This window comes from Leucoraja erinacea, chromosome 9 (assembly GCF_028641065.1).
Source record: "Leucoraja erinacea ecotype New England chromosome 9, Leri_hhj_1, whole genome shotgun sequence".
Taxonomy (NCBI): Eukaryota; Metazoa; Chordata; class Chondrichthyes; order Rajiformes; family Rajidae; genus Leucoraja; species Leucoraja erinaceus.
In genome coordinates, this window is record NC_073385.1 from 19,890,921 (window position 1) to 19,914,417 (window position 23,497).

A 23,497-nucleotide genomic window follows, 5' to 3' on the forward strand; every position below is an offset into this window, starting at 1 on the left:
GTATTGTGTGTAGGTTGATGATAAAAATAAAATAATTTGATCAATTTTAAAATAAGGCTGTAATGTAACAAAATGTGGAAAAAGTGAAGGGGTCTGAATAATTTCTGAATCCACTGTATATATAAAATCTTTTGGGATTGTCCTGAATGTTACCCGCCAGAGCTATCTCCTGGCCCCTTTTTTGCCCTTCTGATTTCCTTTTTTTAGTTGACTGCTTAGTTCCCGAAACTCCTCCAGGGATGTACTTGATCCCAGCTGTCTATACCTGTCCCATGCATCCTTCTTGTTTTTGACTAATGTCTCAATTTCCCTCGTCAGCCAAGCTTCATTACGTTTGCCCTTCACTCTAACGGGGACGTACACATCTTGAGCTTTCGTCAGTACACTTTTTAAAAACATCCCACTTGGCCGATGCTTCCTTTCCCCTCAAATAACCTGCTCCAGTCAACTTTAGCGAGACCTTCTCTCATACACTCAAAGTTGGCCTTACCCCAGTTGAGCATTTTAACATGTGGACCCTCTCCGTCCCGATCCATAACTATCTTAAACCTAATCGAACTGTGGTCACTGGTCACAAAAGGCTCCTCCACACACACTTCATTAACTGTTTAAGAAAGAAAGAACTGCAGATGGTGGAATAATCAAAGGTAGACAAAAAGCTGGAGTAACTCAGCGGGTGATGCAGCATCTATGGAGCGAAGGAATGATTGACGTTTCGGGTTGAGACCCTTCTTCAGACTGATGTAGGGTCTCAATCCGAAACGTCACTCACTTCATTAAATTGACCTTCCCAATTTACCAATACTAGATCCAGCTTTGCCATCTCACATACTGCTTAAGAAAACTCTCCTGAACACCTTTGAAGATTTGCACCCGATCTGAACCCTTCACGCTATGATTTTCCCAGTCTATATTGGGAGTTGAGGCAGCATTTAAAAGATACTTGGACAGGTACATGGATAGGTAAAGTTTGGAGGGATATGGGCCAAACGTGGGACTAGTATCCCATCTAGTTTGGCACGCACAAGGTGGGCAGAAGGGCCTGTTTCCTCGTTGTGTGATTCTATGACTTTAAAGAAAAGGGGCCCCCACTTCAGACAAAGAAACTAAATTATTCTCAATGTGAGTATTAGGAAGTTTCTTCTAATGGATAGTGAGAGAGAGAGAGAGAGAGAGAGAGAGTGAGAGAGGGAGAGAGAGAACGAACACTATGCCCATGAATAACATGATGCCAACTTAAACTAATCTCTGCCTGGACGTGTTCCAAATCCCGCTGTTCCCTGCATATCCATGTCCCCACGCAATATCCTCTACATCCCCACTGTTGTATCTTGTGCAGGGCATAGAGCCAAGGCCAGCCATCAGAGCACGTTGAGTTTAGTTTAGTTTATTGTCACGTGCGCTCTGGTTGCGGGCTAATCCAAGGAAGGCGACTCCGGATTGTCAAAGCTGCCGCAGCCAGACATAAAAACAGTTTTTATCCACGAGTAGTTGCTCTACTCAACAACCAAAAATCTGTAGCCTCCCTTTGATCTAGTATTTTGTTGGTTCACATGCTTGATCAATGGTGTTTTATCATTAATGTTTTATTATTATTAATGTTTAGTGTTTTCTGAGTCATTCATAACTGTCACTGTATGTCATGTTGTTACTTGTGGGCGGAGCACCAAGGCAAATTCCTTGTATGTGAATACTTGGCCAATAAATTTACTTACTTACTTATCCAGTCAGTGGAATGACTATCCAAGATTACAATGGAGCCGTCCACAGTGTACAGATACAGGATAAAGAGGAATAACGTGACTAACATTGCCAGTGTTACTGCTGGTGCGGCTGGGTGGAGTGTGAGGCAGATGTTGACCCTGGAACACTGCGTAACCTGCTCTATGTGCAGCTTCTGGTCGATTGTAAATCTCTCTCACTCGCTCTCACACATTGGGCAGCACGGTGGCGCAGCGGTAGAGTAAAGTAAACTAAAATATACTGTTGGCTTTCCACAGAGACCGTTCCCTCCGTAACCCCCTGGTCAATTCTTCCCTTCACACCCGCACCACCCCCTCCCCGGTACTTTCCCTTGCAACCGAAGGAAATGCTACACTTGTCATTTTACCTCCCCCTTTGAATCCATTCACGGACACAAGCAGTCTTTCCAGGTGCAGCAGAGGTTCACCTGCACCTCCTCCAACCTCATCTATTGCATCCGCTGCTCTAGGTGTCAGCTGCTCTACATCGGCGAGACCAAGTGTAGTCTTGGCGATCGCTTCGCCCAACACCTCCGCTCGGTTCACAATAACCAACCTGATCTCCCGGTGGCTCAGCACTTCAACTCCCCCTCCCATTCCGAATCCAACCTTTCTGTCCTGGGCCTCCTCCATGGCCAGAGTCAGTCCCACCGTAAATTGGAGGAGCAGCACCTCATATTTCGCTTGGGTAGTTTACACCCCAGCGGTATTAACATTGACTTCTCCAATTTCAGGTGGTCCTTGCTTTCTCCCTCTTTCCCCTCCCCTTCCCAGCTCTCCCAGAGCCCACTGTCTCCGCCTCTTCCTTTCTCTTTTCCGCCCACCCCCACATCAGTCTGAAGAATGGTCTCGACCCGAAACGTCACCTATTCCTTCGCTCCATAGATGCTGCCTCACCCGCTGAGTTTCTCCGGCATTTTTGTCTAATTTCGATTTTCCAGCATCTGCAGTTCCTTCTTAAACTATACCAAAGATTGGCAGGTGAGTTGAAGCTGTCGCAGTGTGAGTGAGTCAGTCCATTAGCGCCTCCATGCACTGCTGCTGCTCCACGACAAATAAGTGGTTAGCTGGATTTTGGGGCTGGGAGAGAGCACAGACAGCTCTCTGGCCTCCCTCAAGTTGCCTGCTGCCTGTCGCTGCTTTTACACCAAGACCCGTCTCACAACTACACACCCACTCACTGACGTCAGGCAAGCACAGGGGTACAGGCAGATGTTGGGGCGATGAAACACCCGGTGCCTTCATAACAAGAGGATTTCAGTCTAGGAGTAAAGAGGTTCTTCTGCAGTTGTAAAGGGCTCTGGTGAGACCACATCTGGAGTATTGTGTACAGTTTTGGTCTCCTAATTTGAGGAAGGACATCCTAGTGATTGAGGCAGTGCAGCGTAGGTTCACAAGATTGATCCCTGGGATGGCGGGACTGTCATATGAGGAAAGATTGAAAAGACTAGGCTTGTGTTCACTGGAGTTTCGAAGGGTGAGGGGGGATCTTATAGAAACATATAAAATTATAAAAGGACTGGACAAGCTAGATGCAGGAAAAATGTTCTCAATGTTGGGCGAGTCCAGAACCAGGGGCCACAGTCTTAGAATAAAGGGGAGGTCATTTAAGACTCGGGTGAGAAAAAACTTTTTCACCCAGAGAGTTGTGAATTTATGGAATTCCCTGCCACAGAGGGCAGTGGAGGCCAAGTCACTGGATGGATTTAAGAGAGAGTTAGATAGAGCTCTAGGGGCTGGTGGAATCAAGAGATATGGGGAGAAGGCAGGCACGGGTTATTGATAGGGGACGATCAGCCATGATCACAATGAATGGCGGTGCTGGCTCGAAGGGCCGAATGGCCTCCTGCTGCACCTATTTTCTATGTTTCTATGAACCCAGCCCATCGGGTAACAGCCCAGCGCACTGCCCGGGGTGGTGGTGGAGGCAGATATGATAGTTTTGTTTGAGAGGCTTATAGATGGGCACATGGATATGCAGGGGAATGGATCATATGCAGGCAGAGGAGATTGGTTTAACTTGGCATCAAGATCATCATAAGCATTGGGCTGAATGGCCTGTATTGTATGTCATGGAATTATACAACATGTAAACAGGCCCTTCAGCCCAAACTTGCCCATACTGACCAACATGCCCCATCGCCTGTGGAATTCTCTGCCTCAGAGGGCGGTGGAGGCGGGTTCTCTGGATGCTTTCAAGAGAGAGTTAGATAGGGCTCTTAAAAATAACGGAGTCAGGGGATATGGGGAGAAGGCAGGAATGGGGTACTGATTGGGGATGATCAGCCATGATCACATTGAATGGTGGTGCTGGAATACTCCTGCACCTATTTTGAATGTTGTGAGCTTGTCCTCATGAAAGGTTTTGTGTGAACTTGGCAGCATGGTTCCCCTCTCCCATCATAGATGAGGCCCTCACTCGTGTCTCCTCGGTACCCCGCAACTCCGTCCTTGCTCCCAATCAGTACCCCGTTCCTGTCTTCTCCCCATACCCCTTGATTCCGTTAGCCCTAAGAGCTCTATCTAACTCTCTTTTGAATGCATCCAGTGATTTGGCCTCCACTGCATTCTGAGGCAGAGAATTCTACAATTTCACAACTCTCTGGATGAAAAAGTTTTTCCTCATCTCGGTTCTAAATGGTCTACCCCTTATTCTTAAACTGTGGCCCCATGGATCTGGACTACCCCAATATCGGGAACATGTTTCCTGCCTCTAGCGTGTCCAAGCCCTTAACAATCGTATATGTTTCAGTGAGATCCCCTCTCACCCTTCTAACCTACAGAGTGTACAAGCCCAGCCGCTCCATTCTCTCAGCATATGACAGTCCCGCCATCCCAGGAATTAACCGAATCATACATCTGTCCAAATGTCTCAAAAGCCATAATTGTAGCTGCTTCTATAGACTTGCCCAGAGTCTGTTAATTTTCTTAGATCCCATTGCCCAATGTTCTAGAGAGTCATGCAGCACGGAAACAGGCCCTTTGTCCCAACTCCTCCATGCCGACCAACATGCCCCACCTATGCAAGTTTAGTTTAGTTTAGTGATACTGTGTGGAAACAGGCCCTTTAGCCCACTGAGTCAGCGCCGACCTGTGATCACCCCGTACACTAGCGCTATCCTACACACACTAGGGACAATTTACAATTTTCCAAAGCCAATTAACCGACAAATCTGCACGTCTTTGGAGTGTGGGAGGAAACTGGAGCACCCGGAGAAAACCCACGCGGTCACAGGGAGAACGTACAAACTCCACACAGACAGCATCCGTAGTCCGGATCAAACCTGGGTCTCTGGCACTGGGAAGCAGCAACTCTATCGCTGCGCCACAGTGCTGGCCCTAGTCCCACCTGCCCGTACCCGTGAATCTGCCCCCTCCCTCCTACAGAGGGCTTCCTCGGGAAGGTGCCAGTTGACCAAGAGGTCACGGAGGTCGTGTTCACTGTGGGCACACGGACACGTGCAGCTGCTTATCAGCTTGAACCCAGCGCTGTGTTGATAACGGGCCGGTAAATCATTCACGTCGCGGAGCAGTGACTGCACTGCCGCATTGCCGAGCTGCCGGCACTACCCACTGCAGTGGAGCCCACTCACCCCCCCCCCCCCAAACCCCCAACGCTCCCCCCCCCCCCCCCCCGCAAACCCCCCCCCCCCCCCCCCCCCCAACCCCCAACGCTCACCCCCCCACCACACAGTCAACTACCTCCTCCGCCAGCTCCTTCCATACCCACCACCCTCTATGTGTGGAATTGAATCCTCAAATTCTTATTAAATCTTTCCCCCTCCCCCACCTTAAACCTATGTCCTCTGGTCATCGATTCCCAACGCTGGGTAAAAACCTCTGTACATTCACCCTATCGATTCACTCAGGATGTTATACACCTCTATAGATCACCCCTCAGCCTCCTGCAGTCCGTCCCATCACAAGACCCCATCCATTGCGGGAGAATCTCGGGTGAGAGGGAGGGGTTTGGATGTAGGGGGAATCTCAAACTAGAGGGCAAAGGTTGATGGGGAGAGGAGAGACCTGATCGAAGTATATAAAACCATTAGAACCACAGAGAGTGTGGACAGTCACAACCTTAATCCCAGGGTGGAAATGGCAAAGATTAGAGGGCACAGCTTTACAGTGAGAGGTGCATAGTTTGGGCTTGTATACTTTGGAGTTTAGAAGGATGAGAGGGAATCTTATTGAAACATATAAGATTATTAAGGGTTTGTACACGCTAGAGGCAGGAAACATGTTCCCAATGTTGGGGGAGTCCAGAACTAGGGGCCACAGTTTAAGAATAAGGGGTAAGTCGTTTAGAACGGAGAGGAGGAAACACTTTTTCACACACAGAGAGTGGTGAGTCTGTGGAATTCTCAGAGGGCGGTGGAAGCCGGTTCTCTGGATGCTTTCTAGAGAGAGCTAGATAGGGCTCTTAAAGATAGCGGAGTCAAGGGATATGGGGAGAAGGCAGGAACGGGGTACTGATTGGGAATGATCAGCCATGATCACATTGAATGGCGGTACTGGCTCGAGGGGCTGAATGGCCTACTCCTGCACCTATTGTCTATTTAAAGGTGAAGTGTGATAATGTGTTTAGTGTGCATTTAGCAGATCTCATTCAATGCATGGTGACATGGTGGACCAAAGGGCATGTTGTTGTGCTATACTCTTCAATGCTCGATGTTTTATCATGCCAGAATACACAGTGTATCACAGCTCTGATAGAAAAACATCTCTATCAGAAGACCGACTAAAAGTTCCAGTGCACCTTATCAACTGGTTCTCCCTGGTCTATTCTTCTGGATGCACTTCAGAACTGAGGATGTTGCCATGGTAAGGGCCTGAGCTACAAGGAGTGGTTGGGCAGACCAGGATTTTATTCCTTGGAGCGCCGGAGGCTGAACCGAACCTTATCTTATCTTATAGAGGTCTATAAGGGGAATAGATCGGGTGGATGCACAGAGTCTTTTACCCAGGGGAGGGGAATCAAGAATCAGAGGACATTGGTTTAAGGTGAGGGGGGAAAGATTGAGGGGCAGCTTTTTCACACATAGGGTGTGGGTGTATGGAATGAGCTGCCGGAGGAGGTAGTTGAGGCAGGGACTATCACAGCATTTGTGAAGTACATGGATAGGAAAGGTTTAGAGGCAAATGTAGGCAAGTGGGACTAGTGTAGACAATAAACAATAGACAATAGGTGCAGGAGTAGGCCATTCGGCCCTTCGAGCCAGCACCGCCATTCAATGTGATCATGGCTGATCATCCCCAATCAGTAACCCGCTCCTGCTTTCTCCCCATATCCCCTGACTCCGCTATCTTTAAGAGCCCTATCTAGCTCTCTCTTGAAAGCATCCAGAGAACCGACCTCCACCTCCCTCTGAGGCAGAGAATTCCACAGACTCACCACTCTCTGTGAGAAAAAGTGTTTCCTCGTCTCCGTTCTAAATGGCTTACTCCTTATTCTTAAACTGTGTGTGGCCCCTGGTTCTGGACTCCCCCAACATCGGGAACATGTTCCCTGCCTCTAGCGTGTCCAAGCCCTTAACGATCTTGATTGATAATGAAGCTGCTGAAGCTGAAGCTGAAGCTGCTGCCCTCTCTCTACCTGCCTCCACCCTCTCCCACTGCCATGCTCCACCCCCTGGCTCTGAGTTACTGCTCTCTCTGATCTTTGCCCCCGGCTGCCTGTCAGCCAGGAGTTTTAGTTCTGGCTGAAGTTCACCGCCGTGCTGGTTTGACAATGTGAAACAGCCGGCCCCAGCACCCCGATCTCTGGCAGCTGCCCCCCCCCCTGAGTCCACCCCCCCTCCCCCCACTCCGTCAGTCACCGGAGCCACCCCACCCCCAACCCAGGGACACAGTCCCGGCCAACTGGGCCACTGCAGGTAAGTGGAGGGGGGGGGGGGGGGTGTGTGAGTAGTGGGATCTTGAGCCTCAGACTCACCTCGTCGTGTCGGTGGGTCTGGTACGCAGCTCGCGAAGAGTGTTGGCTGGTGATGTGGGCAGTGTGTCTGAACCACAGGTGTGTGTGTGTGTGAAGAGAGGGAGAGACTCCGCGCCTGACCCGTGGAGGAGTGTGTGATAGGAACATAGAAACATAGAAAATAGGTACAGGAGGAGGCCATTCGGCCCTTCGAGCCAGCACCGCCATTCAATGTGATCATGGCTGATCGTCCCCAATCAATAACCCGTGCCTGCCTTATCCCTTGACTACACTAGCCCCTAGAGCTCTATCTAACTATCTCTTAAATCCATCCAGTGACTTGGCCTCCACTGCCCTCTGTGGCAGGGAATTCCATAAATTAACAACTCTCTGGGTGATAAACTTTTTTCTCACCTCAGTCTTAAATGACCTCCCCTTTATTCTAAGACTGTGGCCCCTGGTTCTGGACTCGCCCAACATTGGGAACATTTTTCCTGCATCTAGCTTGTCCAGTCCTTTTATGGGACAGCATAGACGGAGCTTCACTCTGTATCCGACACCTTGTTTTTAATAAAACAAAATGCTTTTATTCAAAACAAACGTAAATACGGAGCAGTAACACGATTTAATAACTGCCTCTATTGCCAGTTTACAAACAGTGTTCAAAGTAATATATCGCCAACTTTATCGATAATACTCCATCCCCCACGGCGACCAGCGTTCACGGCACGCCTCCAGAGACAATAGACAATAGACAACAGGTGCAGGAGTAGGCCTTCGAGCCGGCACCGCCATTCAATGTGACCATGGCTGATCATCCACAATCAGTACCCTGTTCCTGCCTTCTCCCCTGACTCCGCTATCTTTAAGAGCCCTATGTAGCTCTCTCTTGAAAGCCTCCAGAGAACCGGTCTCCCTCTGAGGAAGAGAATTCCACGGACTCACAACTCTCTGTGGACACAGCGTGTTGCCTCTCCAGGGATACGGGCGTGGGCCCGGGATAGGAGCAGGCAGCTGACTGTGGAGCGACCATCAACTACCTACTGCCTGGACCCGTGAATGGCCATCTTGGCCAGGCCCAGGAGCAAACCGACAGTGAGACCCACTCCCTTCCCGACCGACCGACCTCCCCCCCCCACCCCCCCCCCGTACCGGGTGACCAAATGTCAAGGGCGTGGGGCTAAAGAGCAGCCCCTTCAGATAGTCGAACAGGGGCTGCAACCTACCACACTGCGTGTACACGTGGAACATGGTCTCTTCCTCGCCGCAAAAGTAACTGGATACCGGGAGAGTGTGATGGGGTGGTGTCAGGGCTGCCAACATTGGGTGAGAGTTGGGAGTGAGAAATTGCGAGAGACCAGGCCCAAGGGAGCATGGCGACCGGGAGGGGGGGGGGGGGGGGGGGGTGTCCCCTCTCCCATTGGGAGGGTATCCCCCTCCCATTGCAATTGTGCAATATGGTGCATACTCCAGCGAGTATTTTAACTTACACTTGAATGCAATATATATGCTTAAAATTGGATTGGAGCGTTTTTGAAAGGGGGAGGCTGTGCGATCACTGATCACTGGCCTTGGGGGTACCCGGTGAGCGAGTGGAGCAACTGAGTGGGGAGAGGGTGTGGAAGAAGGGGATCCCCCCTCCAAGGGTAGGAACTTTTTGAAATTTTATGTATGGAGGTATGGACGAAAAGCAGGTGGCGTAGCTGGGACATGTTGGTGGGTGTGGGCAAATTACACCGAAGGGCCTGTTTTCACACTGTATCACTCTATGACTACATTATACCTCCACCATGCATGAATGCTTCAAAATCAAGTGGTGGAGTTTTATTACCATATACTCAAGCATAGAAACATAGAAAATAGGTGCAGGAATAGGCCATCGGCCCTTCGAGCCTGCACTGCCATCCCCTATCTTTCTCCCCCTCTCTTTCTTCTCTCTCTCCAACTCTTTTCTCCCTCCCCCTCTCTCTCTCCTCTCTCTCCCCCTCGCTTCCCACTCTCTCTCCCCCCTCTCTTTCTCCCTCCCTCTCTATCCCCTCTCCACACACTCTCCCCCTCTCTCTCTCTGTCTCTCCTCTCACCTCTCTCTCTTCCCCCCTCTCTCTCTCTCTCTCTCTCTTCCTCTCTCTCTCCGCCTCTCTCCCCATATCTCCCTCTCACCTCTCTTCCCCTTGCTCTCTCACCCCTCTCTCTCCTTTGTCTCTATCTCTTCTTTCTCTTTGCCCCCCCATCTCTCTCTCTCTCTTTCCCCCCGTTCTCTTTCCCCCTCTCTCCCTCTTCCCCCTCTCTCTCTTTACCCCCCTCTCTCTTCCCCTCTCTATCCCATTCTCTCCTACCATCTCCTCCCACTCCACCCCCCCTCTCTCTCTTACCTCTTTCTTCCCTCTCACCCCTCTCTCTTCCCGATGTTAGGGAAGTCCAGGACAAGGGGTCACACCTTAAGGATAAGGGGGAAATCCTTTAAAACCGAGATGAGAAGAACTTTTTTCACACAGAGAGTGGTGAATCTCTGGAACTCTCTGCCACAGAGGGTAGTTGAGGCCAGTTCATTGGCTATATTTAAGAGGGAGTTAGATGTGGCCCTTGTGGCTAGGGGGATTAGGGGGTATGGAGAGAAGGCAGGTACGGGATACTGAGTTGGATGATCAGCCATGATCATATTGAATGGCGGTGCAGGCTCGAAGGGCCGAATGGCCTACTCCCGCACCTAATTTCTATGTTTCTATGTTTCCCCCCCTCTCCCCCCTCTCTCTCCTACTTCTCCCCCCCTCTCCGTCTTCTCTCTCCTCTCACCCCCTCTCTCTCTCCCCCACTGTCTCCCTGTCTCCTTCCCCTCTCTCTCTCTCCACCTCCCTTTGAGAGTCTGTCCCTTCGGCACAGAGACTCTCGCAGCAGCGGCGCAACGCTTCCGACGCCTACGACGGCCCGGGACACTCGCAGTGTCCGGAGCGCTCCATGGCCGAAGCTGCAGCGAGCGACTCACTAGCCGCACAAATACTCGTCAGCCCCGGAAACTCACCAGCCCCGGCTCCCCGCATCTGTATCCGCCCGCTGCTCCCATCCCTCCCTTGGCCCCGGCTCTCCAACACCCGCGGACCATGCAGTTTATCCGCGTTTTGAAATTTTTGTTGATCACAGAATTTCTCACCTCAGAGCGTGAGAAATTTCTGAGGGCGTGAGAGTTTGCTTGAGGGCGTGATTCTCACACTCAAAGCGTGAGAGTTGGCAGCCCTGTGGTGTGGAGGGACTCTCCCTCTGCATATAGGACATAGAACATTCCGGGGAGTGTCACAGGTTTGAGAGGGTGGTAAAGACGTCTTTTGGTACATTGGCTGTCATCAGCCAGGGTATTGAGTGTCGAAGAAGGGAGTGTAGAGTGAAGAAGGGTTTCGGCCCGAAACGTTCCCTATTTCCTTCGCTTCATAGATGCTGCTGCACCCGCTGAGTTTCTCCAGCACTTTTGTCCACCTATTGAGAGTAGAAGTTGGGATGTCATGTTGCAGTTGTACAATACGTTGATGAAGCCATATTAGGAGTATTGTGTTTAGGTCTTGGTCATCCTGATCATAGTGGTCTTTGATTATGTTGGCTGCTTTCCCGAGGCAGAGTGAAGTGTAGATGGAGTCGATGGTGGGGAGTCTGGCCTGTGTGATGGCTGGGCTACATCTATAACCTTCTGCATCTTAAAGAAAGCTCATCAGCGCCTCTACTTCCTGAGAAGATTACGGAGAGTTGGTATGTCAAGGAGGACTCTCTCGAACCTCTACAGGTGCACAGTAGAGAGCATGCTGACCGGTTGCATCGTGGCTTGGTTCGGTAACCTGAGCGTCCAGGAGCGGAAACAGCTGCAAAAAGTAGTGACCACTGCCCAGTCCATCATCGGCTCTGACCTCCCTACTATCGAAGGAATCTATCCCAGTCGCTGCCTCAAAAAGGCTACCAACATCATCAAAGACCCACACCATCCTGGCCACACACTCATCTCTCCGCTGCCATCAGGTAGAAGGTACAGGAGCTTGAAATCTGCAACATCCAGGTTCAGGAACAGCTTCTTCCCCACAGCCATCAGACTATTAAACACAACACCAAACAAAAACGCTGAAGTATAACAGCCTATTGCACTTCATCTGTTTATTGATGTGTGTATATATATTCCTGTGGATTGGAGGGTAGCTAATGTTATCCCACTTTTTAAGAAAGGCGGGAGAGAGAAAAAGGGAATTGTAGACCAGTTAGTCTAACATCGGTGGCGGGGAAGATGCTGGAGTCAATTATTAAAGATGAAATAGCCGAACATTTAGATAGCAGTAACAGGATCGGTCCGAGTCAGCATGGATTTACGAAGTGGAAATCATGCTTGACTAATCTTCTGGAATTTTTTGAGGATGTAACAAGTAAAATGGACAAGGGAGAGCGAGTGGATGTAGTGTACCTGGAGTATTGTGTGCAGTTTTGGTCCCCTAATTTGAGGAAGGACATTCTTGCTATTGAGGGATAGCAGCGTAGGTTCACAAGGTTAATTACCGGGATGGCGGGACTGTCATATGCTGATCGAATGGAGCGACTGGGCTTGTATACTCTAGAATTTAGAAGGATGAGAGTAGATCTCATTGAAACATATAAGATTATTAAGGCATTGGACACGCTAAATGCAGGAAACATGTTCCCGATGTTGGGGGTGTCCAGAACCAGGGGCCACAGTTTAAGAATAAGGGGTAGGCCATTTAGAACGGAGATGGGGAAAAACATTTTCACCCAGAGAGTTGTGAATCTGTGGAATTCTCTGCCACAGAAGGCAGTGGAGACCAATTCACTGGGTGCATTCAATAGACAATAGACAAAAGGTGCAGGAGTAGGCCATTCGGCCCTTTGAGCCAGCACCGCCATTCAATGTGATCATGGCTGATCATCCCCAATCAGTACCCCGTTCCTGCCTTCTGCCCATATCCCTTGACTCCGCTATCTTTAAGATCCTTATCTAACTCTCTTGAAAGTATCCAGATAACATTGAATGGCTCGAAGGGCCGAATGGCCTACTCCTGCACTTATTGTCTATGTATCTATGTAACACCAAGGAATGTGAAGTTGTCAACCATTTCCACTTCCACCATTGATGCTGATTGGGGCATGTACTCCACCATCCTTCCTGCATTCAGGAACGAGCTCCTTGGTCTAGGTGATTGAGGAAGAAGCGTTGGAGTCTTTCCTTGGCCATAGCTTGAAAGTGGACCAATTGTTGGTTGCATTTATGCATAGTTAGGGTGGCACGGTGGCATAGCAGTAGCTCACAACGCCAGAGACCCGGGTTCGATCCTGACAACGGGTGCTGTCTGTACGGAATTTATACGTTCTCCCCGTGACCTGTGTGGATTTTCTCCAAGATGTTCGATTTCCTCCCACACTTCAAAGACGTGCAGGTTTGTAGGTTAATTGGCTTGGTATAAATATTTTTAAAATGTCCCTGGTTTGTGTAGGATAGTGTTTGTGTAGGCTCAGAGAAGACGGGGGGCTAGTTACTTAAAATTGTAATAAAAGGGGGCTAGTTACTTAAAATTGTAGAATTTTAACATTGACACAGTTGGGTTGTGGCCTATCCAAGCAGAATACGAGGCGCTGTTCCTCCAATTTGTGTGTGGCCTCACCCTGGCAATGGAGGAGGCCCAGAATGGAAAGGTCCAGTGTGGGAATGGGAAGGGGAATTAAAAAAAATAGTTAGTAATCGACAGATCCAGCAGGGCTTGGTCATCCGAGCGCAAGTATCCATTGAAACTACGCCTGGTCTCGCCGATATACAGGGAGGCCACGGCAGATACAGTAGGTGAGGTTAGAGGAGGTGCACGTGATCCTGTGACTCACCTGTAAGGACTGTCGGGGCTTTTTCAAGTGTCTGAATGCCTTTTAAAAGTAGCGGCTGGATCTGATTCCACCACCTCCATTAACACTAAACGTTTAGTTCAGGGACACAGCGTGGAAGGAGGCCCTTTGGACTCATCCGCGCTCATCAGCAATCACCCGTTCACACTAGTTCAATGTTATCCCACTTTCTCAAAGGGAGGGCGTGCTTGACCAATCTGCTGGAATTCTTTGAAGTAAATGGCAGGACAAAGGAGATTCAGTAGACGTTGTTTACTTAGGTTTTCAGAAAGCCTTTGATAAGGTGCCACACTTGAGGCTGCTAAGGAAGGTGAGAGCCCACGGTATCAAAGGGCAGATACTAGCGTGGATCGCGGGTTGGCTGGATGGCAGAAGACAAAGAGTGGCAATAAGATTGGGTGGGCGACGTGACTCACGTCGCAGCGGCCTCTGCAATCCGTCTGTCGATATTTTTTATTTTTTATCTCGTTTGAATGTAGTTTAAAGTGCTTTTTTTTTAAACTGGGTATGTGTGTGGGGGAGGGGGGGGGGAGTGGGGGAAACTTTTAAAATCTTTCCCCTGCACGGAGAACCCGACCTTTTCCCTGTCGGGTCTCCGTTGTCGTTGGGGCCTAGCACCGTGGAGCGGCCTCCAACTGGAACGCCCTGGGGCTCCAGTCGCGAAGCCTGCGGTCTACTCACCATCGCGGAGCTGGCCGCGTTCGGAGTTTGGAGAGCTGTGGTGGCGCGCCGCTGTGACCCGACCCCGGAGATTTGGAGGCTCCAGCCGCAGGTCTGGCGGACAGTAACACCGGGAGCCCGCGGGTCCCTGGTGGGAGACCGCTTTTCGGGGCTTCCGCAACGGCGACTTCTCCCGCCCGAGTTGCGGGGTTGAAAAGTACCTGGAGCGGGGCCTTACATCACCAGGCGCAGCTTTAAATGGCCGCGGGACTTGCTAGCGCCCGCTGGGGGCTCCAACACCAAGACCCGGAGCGTGGCCTTGCATCACCCGGCGTAGCTTTAATGGCCGCGGGACACTTACCATCGCCCGCCGGGGGCTTTGACTCTGACATCGGGAGGAGAATGAGGAGAGCAGGGGAGAGATAAGACTTTGCATTCCCTCACAGTGAGGAGGAGATTCACTGTGATGGGTGTTTGTGTAAATTATGTTGTGTCTTGGTTCTTTTTCTTGTGTGTATGACTGCAGAAACAACATTTCGTTTGAACCTCAATGAGGTTCAAATGACAACAAATAAATTGTATTGTATTGTAAAGGGGGCTTTTTCTGGTTGGCTGCCAGTGACCAGTGGAGTTCCGCAGGGGTCGGTGCTGGGGCCGCTACTCTTCACGTTGTATATTAATGATTTGGACGAGGGGATTGAAGACTTTGTGGCCAAGTTTGCGGATGATACGTAAATAGGTGGAGGGGCAGGTAGTGTAGAGAAAGCAGGGACTCTGCAGAAGGACTTGGACAGGTTGGGAGAGTGGGCAGAGAAGTGGCAGATGGAATATAGTGTAGCAAAGTGTGGAGTCATGCATTTTGGTAGCAGGAATAAAGGCGTAGACTATTTTCTAAATGGGGAGAGAATCCAGAAATCGGAGGTGCAAAGGGACTTGGGAGTGCTGGTGCAGGATCCCCAAAAAGTTAATCTGCAAGTCGAATCGATAGCAAAGAAAGCAAACTCAATGCTAGCATTTATTTCAAGAGGGCTTGTATATAAAAACAGGGATGTAATGCTGAGGCTCTATAAGGTGCTGGTCAGGCCGCATTTGGAATATTGTGAACAATTTTGGGCGCCGTATCTGAGGAAGGATGTGCTGGCTCTGGAGAGGGTCCAGAGGATGTTTACAAGAATGATCCCAGGTTAACCTGTAATGAGCGCTTGTCGGCACTGGGCCTGTACTCACTGGAGTTTAGAAGAATGAGAGGGGACCTCATTGAAACGTACAGAATAGTGAAAGGCTTGGATAGAGTGGATGTGGAAAGTTTCCACTAGTGGGAGAGTCTAGGACCAGAGGTCACAGCCTCAGAATTAAAGGATGTTCTTTTAGGAAGGAGATGAGGAGAAATGTCTTTATCAGAGGGTGGTGAATCTGTGGAATTCTTTGCCACAGAAGACTGTGGAGGCCAAGTCAGTGGATATTTTTAAGGCAGAGACAGATAGATTTTTGATTAGTACAGGTGTCAGAGGTTATGGGGAGAAGGCAGGAGAATGGGGTTAGGAGGAAGAGATATATCAGCCATGATTGAATGGCAGAGTAGACTTGATGGGCCGAATGACCTAATTCTTCTCCTATCACTTATAACCTTATGACATCTGCATCCCTGCCTTGAGCAACCTGCCTCAATATTCACAACACAGCATGTCAGTCAGGAAGGGAAAGCCTCCAGATTCAGAGACAGTTTTTTCCCAGAAGTTCTCAGGCAACTGAACCATCCTATCACTAACTAGAGAGTGCTGCATGATTGGCAGCCCTGCCAACAGTCTGTCTGTTTTTTCGTCTTTTTTGAATGTTTAGTTTGTGTTCAAAGTTTGTATAAATTTTTTTCTGGTTTGTTTTATGTGGGGGTGGGGGGAGGGGGAAACTTTGTTTCAGTTTCTTACCCCGCTGGAGATGAGATTATTTTCCGGATCGCATCTCCGGTCACTCTGCGGCCTACCATCGATGGAGCTGGAGGCATCGTCGGACTGACCTTGGGCCCCACCGCGGGGGCGTGGACTTAACATCGGAGCTGATCCCTTGCCTGGGATCGCTCTCACCGCGGCCTGCGGACTTACCATCGAGAGCTCGTAGTCTCGGGAGAGACCGAGTCGAGAAGCTCCAATAACACAGAGGTTCAACCAGCCCCGACCCGGCGCGGGGGAGCTGACATCCCCCCGATGCAGGAGCCGATCGCCTCGATGCGGAGGGCCCAAACGCCGCCGGCTACGGGAGTCAAGATCGTCCCGTCAACGGAGGGCTTGAGGCCCCTGACCGCGGAAGAACAAAGAAGGGAAGAGATTTGAACTTTTTTCCGCCTTCCATCACAGTGAGGAATGTGGAGGAGTCACTGTGGTGGATGTTCATGTTAAAATGTGTTTTGTGTGTTCCGTTGCTTTTTATTTGTATGACTGACTTGGCAAATGAAATTGCTCGTATGTTGCAAAACATACTTGACTAATAAAGTATTATTGTGATTGTGACTAGAGTGCGGTCCTGACCTCCAATCTACCTCATTGGAGACTCTCGGACAATCTTTAATCAGACTTTACTGGACTTTACCTTACACTAAACATTATTCTCTTTATCCTGTTTCTGTACACTGGGAGATTGTAACCAAGTTTAGTTTAGTTTATCGTCACTATTGGGCTTGTACACTCTGGAGTTTAGAAGGACGAGGGGGATCTCATTGAAACATATAAGATTGTTAAGGACCCACTAGAGGCAGGAAACATGTTCCTGATGTTGGGGGAGTCCAGAACCAGGGGCCATAATTTAAGAATAAGGAGTAAGCCATTTAGAGCGTAGACAAGGAAACACTTTTTCTCACAGAGAGTGGTGAGTCTGTGGAATTCTCTGGCTCAGAGGGCGGTGGAGGCAGGTTCTCTGGATGCTTTAAAGAGAGAGCTAGGTATGGCACTTAAAAATAGCGGAGTTAGGGGATATGGGGAGAAGGCAGGAACGGGGTACTGATTGGGGATGATCAGACATGATCACAGCGAATGGCGGTGCTGGCTCGAAGGGCCGAATGGCCTACTCCTACACCTATTGTCTATTGTCACATGTACCGTGAAAAGCTTTTACAGCTTGGTGTACCAACCAGTCAGCGTAAAAACTCCACATGATTGCAATCGAGCCGTCCACAGTGTATAGACACACGATAAAGGGAATAATGTTTAGTGCAAGATAAAGTCCAGTAAAGTCCGATTAAAGATAGTCCGTGGGTCTCCACTGAGGTAAGTGGTAGGTCAGGACTGCTCTCTAGTTGTTGAGTGGATGGTTCAGTTGCCTGATAATAGATGGTCTTTCTGCTGACTGGTTAGCACACAACAAAATAGCTTTTCACTGTACCTCGGTACACGTGACAATAAATTAAACTAATTTAAACTGTACCGAGCTGTAGCGAAAAGCTTTTTTTGTTGTGTCCTATCCACTCTGCGGAATGACTGTTAGTTATCAAATTGAAGGTGGGTCTCGACCTGAAATGTCACCCATTCCTTCTCTCCAGAGATGCTGCCTGTCCCGCTGAGTTACTCCAGCTTTTTGTGTGTATCTTTGGTGTAAACCAGCATCTGCAGTTCCTTCCTACACATTAGTTATCAGGCAACTGACTTGTCCTATTAGCAGCCAGAGAGCGGTTTAGATCTCTAATCTAAACTAACTAAACGGGGGCTGGGGAGAGATTGGTGCTGGGCCTTTCTGGATTATTGTATTTCTGGATCAACAGAGCTCAGGTGATAATAGACAATCGACAATAGACAATAGGTGCAGGAGTAGGCCATTCGGCCCTTCGAGCCAGCACCGCCATTCAATGTGATCATGGCTGATCATCCACAATCAGTACCCCGTTCCTGCCTTCTCCCCATATCCCCTGACTCCGCTATCTTTAAGAGCCCTATCTAGCTCCCTCTTGAAAGTATCCAGAGAACCTGCCTTCACCGCCCTCTGAAGCAGAGAATTCCAAGACTCACCACTCTCTGTGAGAAAAAGTGTTTCCTCGTCTCCGTTCTAAATGGCTTACCCCTTATTCTTAAACTGTGGCCCCTGGTTCTGGACTCCCCCAACATCGGGAACATGTTTCCTGCCCTGTCCAAACCATTAACAATCTTATATGTTTCAATAAGATCTCCTCTCATCCTTCTAAACTCCAGAGTGTACAAGCCCAGCTGCTCCATTCTCTCAGCGTATGACAGTCCCGCCATCTCGGGAATAATGAACCAATATCCTGTTACTATCTCCCCTCACCTGTATCTACAGCTCCGCACAGTGCCAGAAACATCAATACAACTGGTATAACATGAAGCTGAATGTGAATGGACTTAGCTAACCGACCCCAGAGTCTGATTGTAATGCGCGAGTGCAGAGCCACTTCTGGGTCCAGAACACACACACACGCACACACACGCACACGCACACACTGTTGCTGGCCATGGGCGCCATCTTGGATATTGTAGGGCCCAACTGAACCGCTGCGCCACTGTGCCGTGCTCTTCCCTGGTCTACTGGGACAGGACAGGGATGTGGGCCACACGCGGGCAGGTGGGGCTAGTGTAGCTGGGGCATGTTGGTTGGTGTGGGGAAGTTGGGCCTAGGGGCCTGTTTCTGGATGAGTTGGGCCTAGCCCTGTTTCTGGATGAGTTGGGCCTAGGGGCCTGTTTCTGGATGAGTTGGGCCTAGGGGCCTGTTTCTACAATGTGTGACTCTGACTCTCTCCCCCCGCACCCCAATGCAGGGAGAAGACGCAATGGTTTTTTGAGCGGCGATCTCCCAGCACGTTTCTGCTGCGCGGGAGTGCTGCAGCGGGCATGGCCTCCAGCGCTGCAGCGGCGGGGAGGAAGGAGCCACAGGAGCTGCAGGAGTTCAGGCCCGACGGGCCGGAGCTGCAGCTGAAGGGATCGCCCGCAGCGCCGCAGTACGGCAGCGGCTTGCCGGGACTTTCGGAGCACGGGCCGGTGTGCATGGCGGCTCCGTACGGGGAGGGGCGGCATGACTACCCGGGCCTGGCCTTCTACAGCCCATCCCTGCTCGGCTACGAGGCCAACAGTGATGGCCCCTATGTCCGTCAGAGCCTCAGCCCCTCACTCTACTGGTCAGCATCCGGACACCTGTCCCCCATCGCCCTGCACTGCCAAACACCCCTCGTCTACACTGAGCCCTCACGCACTCCCTGGGGCGAACTCCGGCCCGGAGAACAGCACACACCCAGGTAAGGCCAGGGCCAGCCCCTCCATCACACACACACCCTCCTCCCTCCCTCCCTCCCTCTCTCTCCCTTCTTACCGTCCTCTCTCCCTCCATCTCTCTCACCCCCCCCCCCCCCCCCTCTCCCCCTCTCTCCCAGTCCTGCCTCAGAGGGCAGTGGAGGCAGGTTCTCTGGATGCTTTCAAGAGAGAGCTAGATAGAGCTCTTAAAAATAGCGGTCAGGGAATATGGGGAGAAGGCAGGAACGGGGTACTGATTGGGGATGATCAGCCATGATCACATTGAATGGCGGTGCTGGCTCGAAGGGCCGAATGACCTACTCCTGCACCTATTGTCTATTATCTATTGTGAGGCAAAAACGAGCTCCCTCCCTCATCCCTCCGTCAGCCCCATCTCATGTCAAATCATAAGTGATAGGAGTAGAATTAGGCCATTCAGCCCATCAAGTCTACTCCGCCAGTCAAGCGCGGCTGATCTATCTCTCCCTCCTCATCCCATTATAGTTTTTATTTCGTTTTGGAGATACAGCACGGAAACAGGCCCTTCGGCCCACCGGTCCACGCCGACCAGCGATTCCCGCACATCAACACTATCCTACACCCACTAGGGACAATGTTTACATTTACCAAGCCAATTAACCTACAAACCTCTATGTCTTTGGAGGGTGAGAGAATCTAACTGAAGATCCCAGAGAAAACCCACGCAGGTCAACGAACAAACTCCGTACAGACAGCACCCGTAGTCGGGATCGAACCCGGGTCTCCAGCGCTGCATTTGCTTTAAGGCAGCATCTCTACCGCTGCGCCACCGTGACTGCCCTCCTGTATTCTCCTGCCTTCTCCACATAACCCCGACACCCGTACTAATCAAGAATCTATCCCTGTCTTAAAAATATCCACTGACTTGGCCTCCACAACATTCTGTGGCAATGTATTCCACAGATTCACCGCCCTCAAACTAAAGAAATTCCTCCTCATTTCCTTCTTAAAGGAACATCCTTTAATTCTGAGTGTGACCTCAGGTCCGAGGCTGTCCCACTAGTGGAAACATCCTCTCCACATCCACTCTATCCAAGCATATCGGATTTCACCATCACCCTTCCTTGAAGCCAATTCTCTAGAACAGCCACCATGTGGCACCTTGTCAAAGGCCTTGCTGAAGTCCATGTAGACAACATCTACGACCTTGCCCTGTTCAACCTTCCTGGTTACTTTAGTTTAGTTTAGAGATGCAGCTGAGAAACGGACCCTTCAGCCCAATGAGTCCACGTTGACCAGCAATCTCCTCTTCACACTGGTTCTCTTATCCCTCCTTCTCATCCACTCCCTGCACATTAGGGACAATTTATTATCCAATCTGTTTGGATAGCGTGCGAAACAAACTCACTGCAGTTTTCACTGTACCTCGATACACGAGACAATAATGAACCTAGACCTAGTGTTAACATAGTAGTGGCTGTACTTGTGCTAATGCAATAATGCAACGAGTTGCAGCTGGGAATACAGGACCGGTGTTTGTTTCCGCAGGGAGGGGGTGAAGAAGAAGCTGCCGCCCACGGACTCGGCTAACGGCGTGTGTGGCCGCCGGGACGCCCATTACTGCGCCGTCTGCAACGACTTTGCCTCGGGCTATCACTACGGTGTGTGGTCATGCGAGGGCTGTAAGGCCTTCTTCAAACGCAGCATCCAAGGTAGGGATGAGGGAGGATGGAGGTAAGGAGGGAGCGAGGGAGGGAGGGAGGAAGGCAGGGAGGGAGGGAAGAGCGTCACAGGTTGATAGCTTGGTCAAGAAGGCTTTTGGCACATTGGCCATCAGTCAGAGTATTGTGAAGTTGGGAGGACATGTTACGTGTGTGCAAGGCGTTGGTGAGGCTGCATTTGGAGTGTTGTGTTCATGTTTAGGTCACCCTGCTGTTGGAAAGATGTGGTTAAGCTGGAAAGAGCGCAGAGAACGTTTTCGAGGATGTTGCCAGGACTCGTGGGCCTGAGATACAGGGAGAGGTTGGGGCAGGCTGGGACTCTATTCCTTGGAGCACAGGAGGATGAGGGGTGATATTATGAATGAATACGTTTATTGGCCAAGTATTCACATACAAGGAATTTGCCTTGGTGCTCCGCCCGCAAGTGACAACATGACATACACTGACAGTTCGGAATGACACATAAGACATTAAACATTAATAATAAAACATTATCGATTAAACATGTGAATTAAATAAAATACCAAAATACCTAAAATAGTGTATAAAATCATGAGGAGAATAGATAGGGTGAATGTACACAGTTTTTTTAATCCAGTGTAGGGGAATCAAGAACCAGGCATACAGTAGGTTTAAGGTGAGAGAGACAAGATTTAATAGGAACCTGCGGGGCAACTTTTTCACACAGAGGGTGCTGGGTGTATGGAACAAGCTGCCAGAGGAGATAGTTGAGGCTGGGACTATCACAACTTTTAAAATACTTTTGGACTGGTACATGGATAGGACAGGTTTAGAGGGATATGGGCCAAACGCGGGCAGGCGGGACTAGTTTAGATGGGGCACGTTGGTCGGCGTGATCAAGTTGGACAAAGGGCCAGTTTTTGTGCATTGTGACTGTGTGATATCCTGAGCCCTAAACATTAGACAGAGTATGTTTATTGGGGCACATTTGAGAGCCACGGTAACTATTGTAGTACTAGTGCACGACTTCCATCTGGCGGAGTTGTGTTTGTGGTGTCCATGGCAACCGACAGCTTCTGCCCAATGGTCTAAGTGCTGCAGATAATCTGTACTCACAACCTATACTTGAGGAAAACACTTTTCAAATTGATTTACTTTTAGTTAAGCTTCACTTTGGCTGCCAGCGTTTAAACCCTGCCTCAATTTCCCAGGGAGTGAGTGGGTCACTCGCTGTATAACTGCACAGAGTCTGGCTGGAGCGAGCTGCCGGAGGAGGTAGTTCAGGCTGGGACTATCGCAACCTTTAAGAAACGGTTAGACAGGTACATGGACAGGACAGGTTTGGGGGGATATGGACCAAGCGCAGCCAGGTGGGACTAGTGTAGATTGTTAAGGGTTTGGACAGGCTAGAGGCAGGAAACATGTTCCCGATGTTGGGGGAGTCCAGAACCAGGGGCCACACACAGTTTAAGAATAAGGGGTAATCCATTTAGAACAGAGACGAGGAAACACTTTTTCCCACAGAGAGTTGTGAGTCTGTGGAATTCTCTGCCTCAGAGGGCGGTGGAGGCCGGTTCTCTGGATATTTTCAAGAGAGAGTTGGATAGGGCTCTTAAAAATAGCGGAGTCAGGGGCTATGTGGAGAAGGCAGGAACGGGGTACTGATTGGGGATGATCAGCCATGATCACATTGACTGGCGGTGCTGGCTCGAAGGGCCAAATGGCCTACTCCTGCACCTATTGTCTATTGTAGCTGGGATATGTTGTGTCAGTGTGGGTAAGTTGGGCCGAAGGGCCTGTTTCCACACTGTATCGCTCTGTGCCTCTATGAGTCACTGTGTGTAACTGTACAGATGGTATGGAGTTATACAGCATGATAACAGACCCTTCTGTCCAACGTGTCCATGCCAACCATCTTGGCTAACTATCCCCACATTTGGCCCATATCCCTCTAAACCTGTCCGATCCATGTACCTGTTGAAAAGTCATTTAGCCTCTGGCAATTCGGTCCATACACCCACCACCCTCTGTGTGAAAAAGATGCCCCCTTAGGTTCCTATTAAATCTTTCCACTATCACCTTAAACCTATGTCTATTTTAGAGAGTTTAAACAGGCCCTTCAGCCCACCAAGTCCCCATCGACCAACGATCACTCCGGCAATAGAAAATATTAAAAAATAGGTGCAGGAGTAGGCCTTCGAGCCAGCGCCACCATTCAATGTCATCATCTCTAAAATCAGTACCATGTTCCTGCTTTTTCCCCATATCCCTTGATTCCTTTAGCCCTAAGAGCTAATTCTCTTTTGAAAATATCCAGTGAATTGGTCTCCACTGCCTTCTGTGGCCGAGAATTCCACAGATTCACAACTCTCTGGGTGAAAACGTTTTTCCTCATCTCAGTCCTAAATGGCCCACCCCTGGACG

The 23,497-nt window shown here is 49.9% G+C and overlaps 1 protein-coding gene across 1 annotated transcript in view; it reads left to right on the forward strand.

Annotated features, from left to right (window-relative positions):
• Positions 1 to 23,497, forward strand: part of esr2a (estrogen receptor 2a) — an 85,048-nt gene that overhangs the window by 20,612 nt on the left and 40,939 nt on the right. The window contains exons 2-3 of the mRNA XM_055640263.1: positions 18,944 to 19,417; positions 20,940 to 21,103. Of these exons, the coding sequence (XP_055496238.1) occupies positions 18,944 to 19,417; positions 20,940 to 21,103 (638 nt within the window). The remainder of the gene's footprint in view (positions 1 to 18,943; positions 19,418 to 20,939; positions 21,104 to 23,497) is intronic.